This window comes from Haplochromis burtoni, unplaced genomic scaffold (assembly GCF_018398535.1).
Source record: "Haplochromis burtoni strain Fernald_Lab_line unplaced genomic scaffold, NCSU_Asbu1 Contig_16, whole genome shotgun sequence".
Lineage (NCBI taxonomy): Eukaryota > Metazoa > Chordata > Actinopteri > Cichliformes > Cichlidae > Haplochromis > Haplochromis burtoni.
The window spans coordinates 2107390-2127481 of record NW_024582377.1 but is presented as its reverse complement, the minus strand read 5'-3'; the positions used below and the strand labels follow the sequence as shown (position 1 = coordinate 2127481).

The following is a 20092-nucleotide window of genomic DNA, read 5'->3' as shown; positions in this document are numbered from 1 at the left end:
AAGCTGCTGTAAGCAGCACTGTTTGTTCTAACATCTCAGGTCAATGCCAGTGTTAAGCACACAAAAGCCAGCATGACAGCCACCAGTGGCCCCGGCTTTACACTCAGTATCACATTGATAAAACAGAGCAGATCAAGTTTAAAAGGATGAGTAAATGTAATTATGTGATGTTGTATATAGTTAAAAACTCATGAAGTTAACCATTAAACAAACCATGAGTTGTATGAGATGTGTATAGTATGTACACTGGAGCATGTCTAAATAACTTGCAGATGTTGGTACAAAAAATAAAAACCTGGAGGCAGATGTCAAGTAAAACTGCTTGATATTCATCAGAAATGGTCAAGAAGTTTTGTTCATTTTGGTAAAAAATGCGGGTCTCCATTTATTACTTTCAATTCATTTTAGAATGAAATGCATTTTGTATCTGAGGACAGATGTTACATTTCCTTTCTGTGAGTGATAAATGGGTTATAGGAGCATATGCTTATAAAAAGTTATATGGATTTCGTTATATGGCGAAAACATGACTCATACAAACATGTCTGTTCGGTGTATGTAATTTATAGGCTATCCGCATGCAATGTAAAGCTGTCTGCTCATTCGTGTTTGAATGAATGCACTGTTTCTGTTGAAAAGAAATGCAACAGCCATGCAGTTTTTGTAAGAAACAAATCTGCTCTGGACAAACAGAGAAAATATGTTGAACTGAAATTGTGGCATAGGGTTCTTGTTTGCTGTAAATAAAATTATTTTCAACATTAAAGGAACAGTGTTTAAAATCTCTCCACTAGGTGTTAATAGATTTCAGATTGCAGTCAACTGAAAACTGAATTCTCTTTTATTATGGTGCGTTGCTGAATAAGTCGGAAGTTCCCATTCAGAGATCTTTTGTGAAACGCCCCCTCAGCTCGGACTGAAACTTGAAAAATCAGAACAAATCGGCATACCCCAACTTAGTAATCCAAGAAGGTGGTGCTGAATTTAAATGTTTGTAAAATTGTGAATTTTTAATCTGTACTTCCACTGCTAAATAAGCCATACACAGAACTGATCAGGCTCGATACATGAATGTGTTTTTTAAGTGCAAAAAATAAGTATGCTGTATTTCTAGTGATACCTAAGTGACTCTTCCTTGCCAAGAACCAAAACAAATCCTGTTTCTCCTAGCTTTTTCTGGAAGATCCTAACTTGGGAGTGTTCCGAGGTATCTGGAACGCGGCATTACCTGTCTTATTTTAATTCATAATCCCAGATATAGAGGCTGTTGTAGGACAAACAACTCTGGCTGTTGTTCATGTGTAGTGAGTATAGGCGGTCAGTCCTCTGTTTACCTCAGCTGGTTTGTGTCCACATCGATCAACACTGGAGAAGGCTGAAAAGGCCTGATAGAACTCGATGAGTCAGTAAAGCTCACTTCTGTCTACTGACAGCGATACTATAAGTTGTTGAGAATATCCTGAATAGCTAGTGACTGATCTCTCGCCACATAAATAAAATTTGGTTAGACGGAACATCGATGTCCATCTCAGCCACTTTATTCGAGATGATGGGCAACATGTTGAAATCCACACACTGGCACCTGCTCCTATATATTTTTAGTGGATTAATTCTTTACATTCATGAGAATGTATCAGTTTGCTAGAAGATGTAGTTGCACATTAATCTATGTATATTAATGAGTCCAACATTCTTCTTTCTATTAAATAACACAGAATGACTTACTGTACCTTTGAATGAGTTTGTTAAATTTAATTTTTTCAGGACACACTTTGAGAACATTTCTTTACATCAGGGAAGCACAATATCACTGGGTCACTGTATATCACATGCACTGAGAGCTGAACTTATGGTAGTGTCATAGGGTCCAAATTGGTGAAAGTGCAAACACTATTTTTGTTATGGAAATGAGCAAAGTCTGCATTACGCCCACAAGCCAAAAGCTGCAACATAAGCTCCCACTGCCATCTTTACCTTCTTTAACTTCTGCGGATGGACGGGACCCCCACTGCTAAGCAGTGCTCACTTAGCAAAGCATTTTATTTTCCACTTGCTAGCTTTATACCATTCAATCCACTTTTATAGGAAGATGGGGAGAGAGTGTGTGTATCATAAAGCTTATAGACAAGAGCGCTGGAATAAAATGGCTTAGCTTACGCTCTCACTTCAGTGGCACCACAACAACAGGGAGAAAAAACAACAACAACAACAAAAAAAACCAGGAGGTGTTACACCACCTCACCGTCCACCCCGACATGCAGGCTCCATGTGTCACAAATTTTCCCCCAATTAGTAGCAGACGCCATTCCTTCCCTGTGAGCCTGTCGAAGTGCTCACTGTTAGGCACGTTTGTTCTGCGGCTCGACCGCTGCCAGGGGAACACTTTTAAATGTGCCCACAGAGAGCCCACAACAAGCATCACAGACAAGCAGACGAGAGGCAGCGAACATCCACATCACACCCATTAAAGAGGGAGGGAGAGAAGAAATATGACAGAGAAAAGGGATGATGAAGAGTTTTTTGAGGGGGTTTTTTGGTTTGCTTTCTTTTTTATTATTGGATGGGCACTGCTGGAAAATTCACCACAACAGACAAACGCCCAAAAACAATGATCTCCCCCACCCTGCCCATGCAGCTTGTTGGTCCACAATAACAACATCAACATAAGTATTTCCTTCATGTGTGTTCTTTTCACAGCAAGGACAATTAAATTCAGAAATAAATTAATGGCGCTGAACTGTTTCACTGCTGTCGCAAGGAGCTTAACAGGCACGCCTCAGAGCCACAATCGAGAAAACACTCCCAGGACAACAAATTAAGTCGCTGTTAACACTCTATAGCGTTATTGTGATAGTGGGACCCAAAACCATTAATCATTCTCGAAAACACTCAGTTACACAGCAGCTGCACTGTCATCATAGGAACACAAACACTGTGCCGCAGTGAAGTGTGGGAGTATCTGACAAATGTAAGACAGGCAGAGTGGTTCGCAGACGGGAGATCCAACCACACTCAGCACTTAATGAGGGACGTTCAGTGAAACATAGGACCAGTAAGTGGAATGTTTTGTGTGTAATAAAATAGGCCTTTGGCTTGGCTAATCAGATCTTAGTCAAAACATCTCATAATCAGCATCTCTCAGCAAAAAACCCTGTCCATTAATCACACAGCAGTGGTAAAGAGCTGCATGGGTGGCATTTTCTCTCCACAGACACACACTCACACACACACACACACACACACACACTTACATCCACTCCTTACAATGTAAAACGAAAAAACTGCTGTTTTTATTTCTTCCCACATGAGACATTACGGAGCTATAAAAAGATTTTGTTACAGTATGTGCATTTAGATACACCGTGCAATTCAAGCAAAGGGAAGAAATCCAATTGGAAAACAATAAACATTGTATTAAAGCCATTAATGGACATTAAAATGGCAGGGAACAATTTGCAGTAAATTAAGATTATAATGTGCTTTATGGTCTCGCATGGCTCCCTTCCAGACAAGCAACAGACTGTATTAAAACTCTAAACAATGGCTGCTTTTATCAGCGCGTTCATTGAGCTAACACACATGCATTTGTTGCCACGCATTCTGACGCTTTACCTGTTTACTATTACAGGCATGCCAGGAAGTAGGCTGAGGATAGTGGTGGCTGTGAAGTGGGAAAATATAGTAAGGATAAGTGAAAGAGGAGAAGCAAAGGAGCTGACAGTGGCTGAGTGAACATGACTCCCAGGTGGTTAGGGTGGGTTTTTATTTCAGGGACAAGAAAAAGAAGCCCACAAAGATATCGGACAGGACTTCCTGAAGCTTAGACAGCTTTAAGCTTGTATGTTTGGAAAACACATGGTTTATACTGGTTTCTACATGTTCCTGTGTTCATAATGTATGCACATACACACAGAGAGCAACATGACCACACTGGGAGAGACAGATCAACAGAGAAAGGATGAGGGTGGTCTACTGTCTATCTTTGGAAATATAATCCTGTAAATAGACCATGAATGCTGTAATTAACTTGCTTGAGGCCATCTAAGACAACAAAACTGCACTAAATTCAACAGTAAACTGATACGGATGAAGTACGATAATGGCCATGCTCACAACAGACTCAGAGTATTATGGGTCCTAATCAAAAGGTGCAGTACCTAATTGTTATTGTTCAGTCCAGCTACTGTATACATGAAGCAGACTTGGGTTTCTGCAATATTAATGTAAACACCTCTTACCACTTGTTCACCTTTAGTTCAGTTTCAAAGCAGGCTATGAACAAAACAATATAAAACAGGAACACATTCTTACTCGTCTACAGGTTGGTGCAAGATCAGATTCAGTTGCTAATGTGCTGTTTGCATGCATCTGTGGAGCATTTTTGTGAATGCATTTAAAAAACAAAAAAACAATACACAAAAACAGAATACAAGCACTGACAAAAATAATGAATGAGAACAGGAGCAAACCTGTTTATCCATTCTTGTTTTTCACCCCCTCTCTCCAAAAATATGTCATCGCGTTGTATACAGTGTCTCTCAGGTATGTATGAAAGCCAGGTTGAGGCTTGGTAAGTAAATACCTGCATGGTCACCTTTACACCCTGGGTTAATGTGTGTTTTCTCAACCTTGCAGTGATGCTCAGGGTGCAGATAGCATCTTTATGCAGGCGAATGTCTGATGGTTATATTTTGCTGATACGCATCCAGTACAGCCCAAACAACCGCCCATCGTAGGACTATTACGTCTAAGAGGCCTGTCACAACTGTGGAGTCCTTTATTTTTCTAACGTCTGAGAGGTGAGGAGAATGTGAGCATGAAAGGGCGAATTATAAACATAACGCGGCAGAAGAAACAGCAAGAGAAAAGGGGGGGGAGAGAGTGAAAAAGAGGCAGTGGTGCTGAGAGAAGCTAGGCCAGCGTACTCGCTTTCAAACCCAAAATCTCAGAAAGGCTGCCAGACACGAAGAAAGAGCGCAGACAATTAGTGCCAACACTAACATGGGTAATGGCTCCAAAATGGAGTTCACACGAGCCCACTGCAAGGCAAGACTAGCCAAGAAAACAGTCAGTCTAAATCAGGCTGAATGGCAACAGAGGAGAGGAAGCAAATTCCTGCTTCAGTCAACAGGCCGTCCACGACCCGGCAGCCAGTCAGAGGGCAGCAAACATGCAGGAAGGTTCCACACTGCGGAATGAATGTCTACAACTTCAGCACGGTTCAGTGGACAAATAGTATGGAGGAGCTGCTGGACAATGAATCTGAAGCTGAAGAGAAATGTGAGGGGTGTGGTAATATGTATGACTAAGTATGTGTGAGTGCTTCTGCACTGTGAGCAAAAAGAGATTTTCTTTCCCCCCGGAGTTCAAATTTCATTCAAAAGAAATTCTTGAGGAGCCACATTTGTGCTGATGGCCTTCACATTCAGACTAGTCTTTCAGAATTTTAGCAAATTCTTTTGGAAACGCAACTGGATCCCATAATTCACAGTGGCTGTAGCAGGTGTAAGCATATTTTGGGGGACTAGATTGTTTTAACTGTGGCTGGGGAAAAAAGACAGTTTTAAGAAGAATAGGAAACGATTACCAAAGCAGTTTGTCTTGTGAGGAACAAATGTCTTGCAGGCGGTGGCTATCTGTAGCTCAGCGCTCAGTACAGCTTTGACGATGAGGTCCTCAACTTGCTTCATCAGTGCTGCGACAGAAACATCAAAGGAAAATAAGATATTTTAAAAAAGAAAACAGATTGAAAAGTTACTTCTGTCGTCATTGCATGGATATTAAAAATGAAAAGAACAAGGTGAATGTCTAACTCACATGTGGTGTCCTTCCCCTCCTGCTTCAAATACCTCAGCACTGCACTCATACTCCATTTGTTCCCATAATCCTCAACTTCGGGGTCATCGCAACTGAAAAGAAAGAAATGAGCTTCAAACACTCCAGCTGTGATAAATGGATGAGTCAGAGGGGGAGCCTTCCCGTAACAGCACCGCGTTGTATTTTGATCACTGAAGGGACTTACCTGACATAATCGCTGCTCTTTTTGTTCACGCTGTAGTTGGTGAGGTGCATGAATGTGTTCTTGATGTTCTTTGAAGTCCTGTCATACTTAACTGTGGCAAATCTGTGAAGGAGCAGGGTTTATTTACACAAGAGGAAAAAGGGGGGGGAAAAATCCTTCTACGTAATCCAACTATTCCCCTACATATCCATGTGCCGTAACATCCACATTTGTAAGACACTTGACTATAAATAATAAGGGCACTTGGGAAAGAGATTAGTTTCTGGCAGTGTTTGAGAGGAGTGGATGCCACATGTGCAATAATGAGAATTCCTTTGGCACACACCATGTACCTGAATACCAACACATGTGAAGGAATGTCAGGAGATAAAAGTGGGATTCAAGATTCGGCCATGATTTACTGAAAACAGTTGATAATGAAGCCAGCAAATAAGAGGGAAGTGGCACTGTGTTTCCAGCATGAGCACGCACCTCTATCAGAGCGAGGTGAGGAGCCAGTCATTCTATAAATCATCAACCCTCTCCTGACCCAACCGTGTCTGGCATTAGCCTTTCTTTGTTAAAGAAATTATTATTGCTCTGAACACCCAGGCCTAATAACTCGAGCGCAATTACATAAAGTCGTGATAGATATGAGCTTTGAACAATGTCACAATCAGCAAACATTTGATTAGCACATCCTACAAGTGAAACAATAGAGCGCTTTGTTTCAAAGTGGCCAAAGCCACACGCTCCACACAGGCAGTCTGCAAAGTTTAGGATGCCCTCTTGTGGGTGCTAAAGGAAGATGAATGTAGTGTTTCACAAAGTCCCGCTGGATCTCACAGTACACACTGAGTGCCATAATAATAAACAAGGTTTTCCTTAACAACACGCAACGTGGCACGAAAACCTAATATAACGTGACACATATAAACAGGAAGTTTCATGTTGGTTAACCACTTATCTAAATTAGGGGAGCCTATTCAAACTGTCAGAAGCCAAGAGGACAGCTCGCTAGTCCTTCACAGGGCTGACAGAGTGAGAGGCAAGGACAATCTCACGTCACTGAATTTTAAATTGATAACTGGTGGTTTTAGGAGAGAGAAAGAACTTATATTTAGTAAAAGAATGTGTTGAGTGACTTATTGTTCTATCTATGCCATCCAGCCAGAACTGACCAACTAGAAAGTCAAATACAACCCTATGGATGACTCTGAGAAGTGTGTGAACTGCAGTTGAAGTGTGTCAATCAAATGCATCGTGATGTGGCGACGCCAGCAACAGCAAACAACACAGAGTGGAAATGTAGCGAAAGTTAAAAATACTTGTAGATCTTGACAAGGTGTTGAATCATAAAGACGTAACATACTGTTATGTTTCAGTTGCAAAAAAATAAAAGTGAAGACTTTGATCATCATCTCATCAAGTTAAGGTGACTTCTACATAAGAAGCATTGTGAGTGCCTCCTAAGTGAGGTGTCTTGGGGTATACCGGTAGGAGAACCTGGGGCAGACCCAGGACACACTTAAAAGAATTTGTCTCTCAGCTAAATCAGGAACACTTTGGTAACACAGGAGAAAGGGAAGTCTATATATATTTGTTTAAATTACCGTCTCTATCAGCTAGAAGCAGATAAACAGCAAGATGTATGGATGGATGGATACCAAAAAGACAACATAAAATCTTATGTAAAAGCACCAGGAGATAGCTTCTATTGTATTAGTCACCATTTCAAAGGTAAAAACACTCACCTAGCCAGGCCTTCCTCATACACATAGATGAGGAGAGGATCGTAAGACGTTACCAACACGTACAAACGAACGTCAAACTTGAACCCTGTAAAAACAACAATTAGATTAAGTCATAAAATTGTTCAGTGCAAATCTGTCAAAAGAAAATAGCAAAAATATAACTGTAACAACTCACCATCAATGAGTAGCGGGTTATTAATATAGCGAGACACCAAAATGTTTTCAGTCATGGAAATCTGATTTGGCTGTAGATGAGAAGCAGGACGCACAAAAGAAGATATGATGAACACAGAAGAAAATGCGGGCAGTATTTTATCACAAGTTTAAAGCTACAACACCACGAATGATTCATATAGAACTGCATTAAATACTCAAGTTCACTGGGCTGACGAGACGCTGCAGTGAACCATAAACATCAAAGGATAATAAGATGAAGAAAAGTTTCAGTGACGCTGGTCATAGCGGGTCAAGCTTCAATAACAGCCTATAAAAACACAATCTGGTGGTGGGAGATGGGTCATTTATGAGGTTGAAATGTGTTGCAGGTGGTGAAGTTGAGAAGAGATGGGGTAAAGGGCGGGGGGGGTAGGAGTTGGAGTAACCTCAGCGCTGGCTACAGTTCAGAGAAAAAGCAAAGCAAAAAAGATGAACGTATTTCTTTCTTTTCTCCAAATATCGCTCTGACATTCTTTCCACTGTTTCATAAAAATGCCTGAGAAGAAGAAGAATCGTGCACATGTTTTCCAAGGGTGAGAACCTTGTTGAGCTCCTCCAAGAGCCCGGGGCCTTGAAAGTGTGTGATTTACTCCGCGAAGCTTATTAATGTCTGAAACGCTGGTTGATACTTACTTCGAAGACAGCTGTATCAGTGCAACCCCCACACTTAGATAACATCTGGCCAAGTGACTGTTTGAGTTCACGTGGTACTTTTTTATGTCAGTGTGCTTATAGTTAACTCCCACTAAGGTTTTACCCTTAATGCGAATTCATGCTTGCACATGGTTTATTCTCACACACACGCACACAACAGAAGAGCTGACTGACAGTCAGTATTATTGTTTTGAGCTTTGCTTGGCATTAAGATTAGCTGTTTTCTTCTCCCCGTTTCTCAATCCGTGTTAACCTATTCTTAAACTCTGCTGGCTTTAGCTTTGTAGTTACTATTAAACACTAGTCCCAGTGCTGGAGTCCCCATTAACAAAGAAAGATTCAGTTAATCGTGTTCAGTGTTGTTTTATCTTTCATACTTTACAAATATGCCAACACTATTTTTATTTTTTTGAAAAGGCTATTTTGGGGAGAAGAACTGTGGATTCCAGATTAGGTCAGAAATCAGGATTTCTGAGTGCCTGGTCCGAAATTTAATCTCGAATGCCCCCTTCAACTCATATTTCCTATTCGGAAAGTCAGAGAAGCCCCACCAACCTCCAGTTAACAGTCTGCAATGGTGGCAATGAATGTAAAGTGTACTACTGTAAACAGTAGTACAACTAGAACTGTAAAATCTCCATAGCCAATGTTGTATGTTTGTGACTTGATAAAAAAAGCTATACACAAAGCACTGACCAGGCTCTACCCAAGAATGTGCCCCAATGCTGGTTTGAAGTATGTAAATGGACTGATTCTTATATAGTGCTTTTCTGTTCTCCTGGACGCACTCAAAGCACTTTTTTCACCCATTCACACACAGACTCTTTTCTATGCTTTTCAGTGCTTTCTAACTAACATTCATACTCTAATAGATACAAACCGGGGAAGCCAGGGATCGAACAACCAACCTTCTGATCAGCAGACAATCAGCAGATGACCTACTCTACCTCCTGAGCTACAGCCACCCCACATAAAAAACAAGTATCATGTTGTATTGCTTGTGATACCTGGATGGCTTTATCTCGCTAAGAATCAAAACAAATCCTGTTTTTGTTCTCGCTTTTCCAACTTTAGCACTGGAATGCACTAACTCTGGAGTGACATCGCTTCTGAGTTCCAACATCCGACACTAGTCCGACATAAAAGCAATGTGGAATAGCTTTCCCCATCTTTGCAAACACACGCCAGTGCAGTCACACCAAGCTCAAACACAGGTGGGAAAGAAGTAATAGTTGACATCCTCCAAACTTGGGGATCAGCAGTACCAAGTATACCAAGACTAAACTACACGGGGAATTAAGGAAGAAAGAAAAATACCTATAACCGTGACTCAAAATTACTTTACTTAAAGGTTAAGGTTTACTCTTAACCTTTCAAAAACACTAGGTTGGCAGCATACTTGCAACACAAAGTCCACTAATTTGCTTTCTTTTTTCCTCGATGACCACTCAGGTTTGTAGCCACAAAGCACCAGGAACAAACAACGAGGTGGAATTTGTAGAAGTATTTTTCTGTCAAATTATATTTATTATATCACTGAAGTCCTCTGAAGGTTTTGACAACTGAAGTTTAGAATTAAAAAATGTAATTAGACTCAGAGCCATTTAAAACAGTGTAATAGCCACAGTACACATTATATGTTAAGGAAAAGGCTAAAACACTACAGACAGAAGGCCAGGGAGCCAATTATCTGCTATGAACAAGCATTTGGCAGCCATGACAGCAGACTCAGGGGAGGGTGGCCATCTGGTGTGACCGGTTGGGGAGAGGGGAAAATGAAAGGAGAGAAAAGTGTGAAGTGTTCACATTTTAAGGATCAAAAGGCACAGAAGTCTAAGAATAAAATAAACTCACATTGCTAACCAAGTAGATACCTCGTCCTCTTGAAGATGCTACTGGTTTAATTATCCACGGGCCCTTGTCCTTGGCAAAGCAATCTGAGGAAAAGAAAGAAAAGAAGAAGAGGAAAGCAGGAAACGCAGAGAACTGCAGTCATTCAAAATGACTGTAAACATGTCATAAATATAGCCCTGCTAAGACGAACAGGATTATGTGTGGGTGGTATCTTACTGCAGAATTCCTGGTACTCGGCGGGAAGCACAAAGGTCTGAGGAACAATGTGGAAGTTTTTGAAGCCATGAGTCTGTTGCATTCGCTGGATGTTTTTATAGAGACGGTCTTTGCGTGTCAGTTCGTGCGATCTGGACGTGTGGAAGAACAAATATAGGAACACATAACGGCTACAGAACACCCTGGGCCTGACGGTATGATTCACTTCATGCTTCATAAAGACATCGGTCCCAAATAAATCGCACGTTGCAAGCGAAAGCCAACAAACACATTGCCTCATACGGCAATATTTATAACAGAGGAAACAGTGGAAACACACTCTATATTTGAAACCTCTATTATACCTGGGAAAGTGGTTGACCTTCTGGAAGTCTTGAAGGCTGCGTAGTACGTAAGGCTTGAGGTGAGACCCTGTCCACATGAGGTTGAAGTCATTGCTGTTTGGGTGAACCTGAAAAATAGCAAGACTGAACTGAGCAGACAAGCCAGATGAAATGATTTTGATTTAGCGCACAAAAAGTAAAATACACCAGCAAAGGGATCATTAAAAGGGTAAGCTCTCAAAAGTTTCCAGCCACCAACAGAAGCATCGTATTCTGACGTCCATCACGTTTGATTGCTCGGCTGAATCTAAGAAACAGACTCCAGCATCACCACCATTACCCCATCACTAACCCCACGAACTACTGTACGACTTACGCTTTTGACACGATCTCAAAAGGGAAGGCCAGTTCACAGATTTCCATCACTGTCATGTTATTTTATCTCTTTATTTGTGTATTTTTCCAACAATTTGTTAGGAGGCGGGATTCACATGGCCATTCTGTCCGCGTCCCGTGGAGAGCCAGATGTTCGCAATAAAGGCTTATTAAAGTTTGGCTCTGTCCGGGCTGCGGTAGACACTCGTCTGCCATTTGATGATGGGTTAGCAGCAGTCGAGAAGCATTGAAATGAAATAAAAAGGGAATTAATTGTAGCTGCTTGGAGAGAGCAATAACGGGGATTGTGTGCCCTCGTGAAACCAGATTAATGCTTTTTGAGGTCATTTTGTTTTTTTCCATGGGTGCATTCCCGGGCTTTGTCACCAGCAGTCAAATGAAGATTAACAGACCTACAGTAAAGCGTATCCTTCAATTGCATGTGCCGCAAAAAAAAAAAAGAAAGAAAAAAAGAAAAACAATGTGTTTTTACAAGATTATCTGTTAAAGTTGTACGATTTAAGTGAGAACATTACCTCATGGAATCCGTGATTGGTGAGTATTTCTCGTACCAGGCGGCTCTCTGTGCGCACAATCTTGAAGGCCATATTATATCGTTCTGTGCAAAAAGCACAACAAGATATTCTTAGCATTGAACTTTTATAGGCTCCAAAATGTCATTTTTATTACTCTGCACTGTACCTCCAACAGAAGATATGCTTCCATCTTTTGAAACAACAGCTTCAGGGAAAAACAGGAGAATCGGGATGGTCTTGCTAAGGCTGCCCCATGAGATGCAGGGATGGTCTCTAGTGGGTGACAAATTATACAGACACTTAATAAAAATAACAGGAGCAAAGTTTCAGAGATGCACTTTGGGGTGAATTTCAGTGCCCAGAATCTTCCAGGATGACATGAACTGACCTATATGGGCATCTTACCTAAGGCTGCGGGAATGCCGCGTGACGTGGTGTTTATTTCAGTCAAGCAGATAGAGGCAGAACCACACAGAGCTTTGTGAGGTGCCGGGCAATAACAAACCCATGTACAGTACTCCAAATACCCTTGTAAAAGTCGAGAATGTCTAACAGTACCAGACACAGCCTGCTTATCAGGGGGTCAAAATAAGATAAGGTGACATGATGATGGAGTAGAAGTCAATCAGGTATGACCAGCCTTGATAAGTGGGAGAGGTGGGGCATGCAAGCAACTGCTGCCCTTAGCTCAAGTATCCAGGTATGTGAGACAATATCGCAGATTATCGCACTGACACGGCTGGGTTGCTCACTGTTAAGAGGAGTCTTTTGATAGTATTTAAGCTTGTTGTTTATCATGAGCGTAAGCCATCACCGAGACTACCCAGACACCTGCATACACACAAGATGTTAAGATCTTATACAGAAGAATGTGTTAACATCACCACCATCATCTCTGAATATGATCGTGCAATATTAGTACTTTTAAAGCATTGTTGATATTTGTAACAGTAAAATTCAAAGAGGAACTGACATTTCTTTCTATTACATTTTGGTTCCAGTCCCACGTCTACTGCATTATTGTACTTTATCTAAACTTGTTATAGGTTGTCTTTAATGTTTTGGCACATGGGCTAAATGAAGTATATCTTATCTTATTTTAAATAGAACGGCTTATTGGACAGACATCTATCAGCATGTGCAGGGTGTTAGGTTTTGTATTGTTGATTGTCATTTATGCTTAGAAATATTTAACCATATATGCTTAGAGGTGTATAATCAATTGTGTAGTGATTAGCTGAACTGTTTGTGTAGCGAGATGTGCGGTGTGTCCTTAAAAAGGAAACTGGACAAGTTAAAGAAGAAAAAGATGTGGCAGGCCTAAAAAAACTATCTACAGCAGATGAAATGTTCATTAAGGAATAGGACAAGTACAAATCTGACACACGACCTGAGAGATGCATCTGGCTCTTCAGTTGATCTGCTACTCTAAACCAAGCCCTCATTAGCAATGGTTTAAGTGGAAGGGTGGCTGTCAAAAAGCCAGTCTTAAGGAAGACAAACAGGGAGAAAGGACAGAAAAATGCCAAAATTCAAAAGAACTGCACAGCAACAGGCCTTACGGAGTGGTGAATCCAGAATTTGTCTTTAGCCATCTGTAAAACACACTGAAGGCTCTGTCAGGGTTTGGGGCTACATTTCAGCCAGTGATGTTGTGGATTATTTATATAATTATAAACAAAGAAAAGTGGTTTCACATTTTCATCTACAATGCAACACTATCTGAAAAGCATCTCATTGCAAACTGTTTCATTTTTAAGCATGACAATGATTCCGCATACAATGCCAAGGCAGTACAAGTATACCTGGATTAAAAAACCCACAGTGGAACACTATCAGTCTCACCAGAGCCTGGACCTCAACATTATTGAAGCAGTGTGGGATCATCTTGACAGAGAACAGAACAGAAGGCATCCAAAGAAGAGCTTTGAAAGTCCTTCAAGATGCCCGGAACTTGCCCAAGAGAGTTCAGGCTGTGCTGAAGAATAAAGGCGGTCAAACAAAATATGACTTTCAAGCTCTTTAGAATTGTAAAAACTTTGTTTTTGCTTTATATACTATATTACCTTGTGTGTTCGCTGTTTCAGTAAACCGCGGCACCTATTTCTCATTTTCGCACCAAACAGTACTGTCCTTTTATCACAGTCATGGTGACTTTCCTTTTGTGTTTTTGAGGAAGGTCAACACTTCTTTCATGGTGTCAAGACTTTTTGTGTGCAAGTAAAAAATTGCAGACAGCAGTTGTTTAAAAAATAAAACTACTGCAATATTACTCTTGCAATGGAACTGAGATGTGTTTATGGGGTAGATATTTTTGAGCAACCATGTTGTAGCATCTCAGTGCATAATTACTGCCATGTCAATAAATGCAGCGTTGGTAGCCTGAAGGTTAAATGCTAACTCTAAGCAATCCAAACTAATTTAGGAGATGGAGCCTAAAAGCAGATACAGAGGAACCCAGAAAGGTATGACTAAGCACGGCTTAAGAGGGAATTATTAGACCGAGACAAGAAAGCAAAGACCAGCTGGTGCATCCACAGCAGAGGGATATATACTCATTTGTCTAAATGACAGTCATCAATTATACAGAATGAAAGACACCTGAAGGTGTCATTTTGTTTGCATGTATCTTGACATAAATGATTAAACAGAGCTCAGGACATCTTCTGTAATCCCTCACCGATTACATTTCACCTTAAATTGATTTGGTAACTTGCAATGAGAGAGAAAATGAACAATGCTTTTAGTTCACCATAATGTCCTATTACAAGATGTATTATTTGGAAATCTTATGCAGTATGCCAAGAGGATCAGTAGGCTAAGAAGTTAACTGACTTGCCAAGTCCCAGAGGGATTGCAGGGACTGTGAGCAATATCCTACTCTTCTCCAGTGTGTCTGCAAACAAGCAACAGTAGCTCCTCTTGAAGGACAAAATACTCAAAACAAAGGCACCAATGGCATTGATTGAGAGAGTTGTTGCTTTTTTCTTTAAATGAGAAAAGACAGATTTGAGGCAGCTTGTTTTATTTGTGATATAAAGCAGATAATCCCAGGTGCTTCTATAACCTCTGACCTTGACTCTGTTTAGATCACAGGCTGTCCTTTATTCTGCAGCAGACATATTAATATGAACTGCTAACTTGTACTTACTCTTGCTCGTCTTCTGAGGAGGATTCAGAGTCCTCTTTATCCCGGATCACGGCTGGCATTTTCACTGCAAAGGGGGGGACAATCTGCCCGGAGAAATCTTCGTGGGACCAAGTATCTAGTGTTTACCCTGGCATCTGCAACATCCAAGGGCAAACACAACAGTCACTTCTAAGATGATCTCATAAAAACGCCGATGTATTCATAACACTCTGCTCCACGACAGCTTAACACGAAGACTGCAACACTAACACCGTCCTACAGTGATTTACAGTTAGCATGCTCTCACCTGAGAACCGCTGCTGCTTTCTAAGTCTGCCTGCTGTGGCAGTGAAATCATCTTAACACGTTATAGACAGTCTATGGTTAAGACAAAACCAAACTGCTAAATAATGCGTTACTTTTATGCCTGCACGCCTTGTCAACTACGCAAAGTCTGCTTAATTTGACACCACTGAGGTTTTTATAATGAAGTACAAATACATACAGCAACAGAAAGAAGGTACTTTCGCCTGCTCGCTTATTTCCCAAGGGATCGCCACAGCAAATAGATCCGCGTATTTTGACTATTACGCGCGGATGCCCTTCCTTTGAGCTGGGACCAGCACTTGAGAGTACATTAGCTTATAACACTCTGAGGGTGGGTTTGTGTTTCCTCCCGGAAACGAACCGGGAACCTTTCACATGCAAGGCAAATGAGTTAACCACTATACCCGGACCACAAAAACTTGCCGTGAATTTCTGTGGAGGCTGCTAACAGTAAGCTAGTTGGTATCGCCAGGTCCAGCAATCGCCGTTAATCTTCCTGTAACTACAACAAGTGGATAGCAACAGAGAAAGGCGCATGCGCGCGACAATATTGATCCACGTGACGAAACTTTGAACTGCCCGTACATTTAAAATAAATAGGCAAAAACATTTCAATAGAAATATTACAAAGAGCGATTTCCTTCATATTTTCTTTATATTTTGATATTGTTGTGTTGCTTCAGTTGCTGCACAGTGAGCTGGTGTGCCTTAATGTTTAATAACATTTATAATATTTTATAACTTTTTAAAAGCATTTTCCAAAATACTGGGACCCCTCAAATCTACATCTATTTTTATATAAAAGAAATGCATGGCTTTCAAAGAGTATTGAATTAAGATTGTGAGAGAATGTATATATACTTCCAGTGGATAAATACTTGTTAAAATCGTATTTTAGACCGTGTTTAGTCGTAGATTAGTTGAGTCAAAATTCGAACGTCTTTTGCATTATTTCATAGGTCTTTCTATAGATGCAGTTTTTCATGTTCACAATTACCTAATAATATAATTAATTGGGATTTAGATTCGGAATAAGTGCTCGGAAACGTTACAAAGGTGGCTGCCTTGCTCGTAGAGGCACGTCACCTGCATAATTCTCTTGCTCTACAGCTACTCTTTGTTTGGACGCAGTCTAGCACTGTCCACACGCGACAGGATTGCTATATGTAGATTGGTTAGAGGGAAAAAATAGGCGGAACCCTAACGCCTGAAATCGCCAATCACAATCATGGTACGATTAACAGGAGCCATTTTTAAGCGCTCTTATTGGTTAACCCCACGAGCCAAGATTGAAAGACTCGCCACTCGGTTGGCTTCAGTCCCACTTTTTCTAGCGCCAGTATACTCCTGTTTTGTCGGGAATATGATAGTTTGACAGGCGCAGTCAGGTAAATACATGACGTACTCGTGATGTTTTAAAGTATAATAGGCTAGCTAATTGTATAAACCTGCTTAATCCAGGGTTAGCTTGTTATGTCATATGAGTTACTGATGTATTGCCAGCTAATGTCTTATGTTAGACATGAAATAGAAATACATCTATTCTTCCGTCCAATGCTAATGTTATATAACCGGGGTTTGTACTGACCTGTAGTTCGGAGTGGTGTGTCCTGCAGTGAACCGGCAGTTTTCCTCTCTGACAGGTGCTTCTTCCACACAGAAGAGATGAGTCGCTTTCTGAACGTCCTGCGGAGCTGGCTGGTGATGGTGTCCGTCATCGCGATGGGAAACACCGTGCAGAGTTTCAGAGATCACAGTTTTCTGTCCGAAAAGCTCTACACAGGCATGCCAGAGTTTGGTGAGAAAACTGGATTTTGTTTTCTGACAGAAGTGGAATGTGCAACCTGACAACCTTAAAAGTAACGTGATTATTAGTTTGTGACTCTAGTATTAGTATAAATTAGGCAAACACCACACGCTTCGAATACCAAGCAACACTTTATGTTAAAATGCACGTGATGATCATCAACTAATTACCTATTAGCCTGCATATCACTGGCGTGCAGAGTCTATATAGAGCACGTATAAATGTTTTATTAATCATAATCAGAATATACAAGGCCATTTCTCCCTAATAGGAGCCAAACCAATATTAGTAGTTATTAGCAAGACTTCACTTTAGATTGGAAAATATATACTTAGTTTGAAAGCATTCATTTATAATAATTATTAGCCCTTGTAGCCTTTGTAGTATTGTGTTGCCTTTTATAAGCTGCTGTTATTCCCACTGATCTGGACTGCAACAATAATTCTAATCCTGTGCAATCACAATATTGAATTTCTTTTCTTACTTTGTATTAAAAACTTGAATAAACCATAGTAATTTAGGGCATTAAAATGTTGTTTTTTTATAATCTTCACCATAGTAAGTAGTATTGCAGAAAACTTCTGTACTGCGGCACACTTCCAGAAAAATGCACTTACAGGTGGCATAACAAACCAGACACCGCTCTACGTTCACTGGACGCTTTATTAGGTATACCTGTTCAACTGCTATCTCACCACCTAAACATGTGGCAACAACTCAGTACAATATGTGGACCCTTGAAGCAGCAAAAGACTGCAGCAGATGCGACCACTGTCAGCTAAGAACAGGAAACTGAGGTAACAAGGGATCAGCTAAAATGGACAACTGAAGACCAGAAAAATGTTTGGTGGTCTCATTTTCTACTTTGACATCAGAATTTGTTGTAAAACAACATCAAAGTATAAATCCATCCAAAATCCAAATTTTCAGGCTTGTGGCGATGGTGTAATGATGTGGGGTATTTTGGGGGGGACACTCTGAGCCCCTTAGCACTAACTGAGTGCTAAATTCCACGACCTGACTGAGTATTGTTGTGGCCATGATTACATAAGTGTACCCATCTACTGGATATGTTCAGATCATCTCAAACTGGTCTCAAACATGTCAGTGAGTTCACTGAGCTCAAATGGCCTCTGTAGTCACCAGAAGTCAATCCAATAAAACACGTTTGGGATGCTGTGAAAGAATTAAGGCAGTTCTGAAAACATAACAAGGTCCAACCTGGTACAAGCATGGTGTAACTAATAAAGTGTCTGGTTAGTGTATAGGATCTTAGAATTAGATAATAAATCAATGTCCTCAGCTAAACCTGCTCAAAAGGTTAAAAAAAAAGAAATGCTCCAAGAAACCCTCCTGCATTGTTCTCAACTAATAATGGATGCTCTCTATCATAATATATTGTATCTGTATTTATTTAATTTCTCAGTAAATGGTCTCCAAGCTCGAACCTTTGGTATTTGGACGCTGCTGTCATCGATCATTCGCTGTGCCTGCGCCATTGATATCCAGAATAGAACGTAAGGCATCGTGTTGTTTCCTGCACCATAAAAACTCATTTCTGGTGGAAGTCTATGGGTTATTCACTGTGTAACCCTGGCTCTTGCAGGCTGTATCACATCACCTTATGGACGTTTGTCCTGGCATTGGGCCACTTCCTATCTGAGGCTTTTATCTATAAAACTGCACCGCTGACTATCGGAGTCATGGCCCCTCTCATTGTGGCTAGTGAGTAATGAATAATAGTGATAATAACCTCTGTTGGACTCCCCATCAGGACGTCTTAAGTTAAATCACAACACACTGGAATACACAGTTAAAAGTACATCACTGTGTTTTTGCAGGTTTTTCCATCATAGGAATGCTCATTGGATTCCAGTGTTTTCCAGAAACACAGGAGGAAGTTGGAGCGCGACAGAAAAAGCATAACTGAGTCCCAGCAATCTGGAGTTTCCTGTTGTTGAACTGAATCCACCTCCACCAGCCTTCTGTGAACTGGTCCTCGTGTGCTGCTTCTTGCCTTGAAGAACAGGATATACTGATGTAAATTCACTTTCTACTGTGACATTATTTACATTTACACAGATCAGCCATGACATTAAAACCCCTCACAGGTCAAATAAATAACATTATCTTGTGAAACTGCAATATTCTGCTGGGAAACGTCGGGACCTGGGATTCCTGGTCCACGACTGCAGTTGATGATGTGCTCAAACACAGGAAGACACTAGTAGTCCCTAATCCAAATGAGCCTTTGTAGGATGTTCCCCAGCAAGGCTGATCTTTGGGGACAACTGCTGCTGTCATGCTCCCAATCAGCACATCCTCAAAGACCCTGCCTTCATGAGGAATCAGAGCTGTTTTAGCAGCACAAGAGGAACACAGCAGATTAGGCAGGTGGTTTTAATGTTGTGATCGATTGGTGTATATCTTACAATACAGTGGTCAATGTGTGCTGCTTTAGAATTTGTAATAATTTCATATTTAAAGGAGCAATATCTGGAGTTTTATGTTGTCTTAACAGCACAGATAGTGTATTCTTTCTCAGTCTCGGTTTTGCTATGGTGCTGCTGACTGACCGCAGAAACAGAACCACAGTACACATTTTCTCGTCACCATGATTGTTTTATTGCACCAGAGCAGAGAAAGTACCGTTTTCTAGTCTTTCAATCAAAGCAAGCCCAGATGTACCAAAGATCTCGGAAGGCTACGCAGAAGAAAACCACGCACCTCATTAGAAAAATCATACAGCAGAGGTTGGTTTGATGCTTGTTGTGTGCTGTGAAAGATTTGTACATCCTGGAAATGTATGCACAAATAACTTTGTATAAAACTTAATTTTTAAAAATATCTTGATTTTTTTATGTTTTTTATTGCTGTAATAATTGTGGCAATAGTATTT

At 40.7% G+C, this 20092-nt stretch overlaps 2 protein-coding genes across 5 annotated transcripts in view; one reads left to right on the top strand and one right to left on the bottom strand.

Annotated features, from left to right (window-relative positions):
- Positions 1-15936, bottom strand: part of ttll5 (tubulin tyrosine ligase-like family, member 5) — a 54989-nt gene extending 39053 nt beyond the window's left edge. For all 4 annotated transcript variants that reach the window (XM_042218228.1, XM_042218230.1, XM_042218227.1 and 1 more), the window contains exons 1-12: positions 15810-15936; positions 15081-15214; positions 12096-12202; positions 11930-12012; positions 11040-11146; positions 10696-10826; positions 10480-10562; positions 7931-8000; positions 7756-7840; positions 6023-6124; positions 5818-5909; positions 5588-5695 (exon numbers count right to left, since the gene is read on the bottom strand). In XM_042218228.1, coding sequence (XP_042074162.1) covers positions 5588-5695; positions 5818-5909; positions 6023-6124; positions 7756-7840; positions 7931-8000; positions 10480-10562; positions 10696-10826; positions 11040-11146; positions 11930-12012; positions 12096-12202; positions 15081-15139 — 1027 coding nt within the window. In that variant the 5' untranslated portion in view covers positions 15140-15214; positions 15810-15936. The remainder of the gene's footprint in view (positions 1-5587; positions 5696-5817; positions 5910-6022; positions 6125-7755; positions 7841-7930; positions 8001-10479; positions 10563-10695; positions 10827-11039; positions 11147-11929; positions 12013-12095; positions 12203-15080; positions 15215-15809) is intronic.
- A 733-nt stretch (positions 15937-16669) lies between these two features.
- erg28 (ergosterol biosynthesis 28 homolog) lies at positions 16670-20040 on the top strand. Its single transcript, XM_005916810.3, has 5 exons — positions 16670-16774; positions 17047-17184; positions 18620-18710; positions 18800-18918; positions 19035-20040. The coding sequence occupies exons 2-5, from the start codon at positions 17052-17054 to the stop codon at positions 19121-19123; spliced, it is 432 nt and encodes a 143-aa protein (XP_005916872.1). The 5' UTR covers positions 16670-16774; positions 17047-17051; the 3' UTR covers positions 19124-20040.
- Positions 20041-20092: the final 52 nt, after the last annotated feature.

Excerpts from the sequence above, each read along its gene's own strand:
- erg28 (XM_005916810.3), top strand. The coding sequence starts at position 17,052 with ATGAGTCGCTTTCTGAACGTCCTGCGGAGCTGGCTGGTGATGGTGTCC. Across the intron at positions 17,185-18,619 it reads CACAGGCATGCCAGAGTTTG|TAAATGGTCTCCAAGCTCGA; the intron begins GTGAGAAAACTG and ends TTAATTTCTCAG. Across the intron at positions 18,711-18,799 it reads ATTGATATCCAGAATAGAAC|GCTGTATCACATCACCTTAT; the intron begins GTAAGGCATCGT and ends TGGCTCTTGCAG.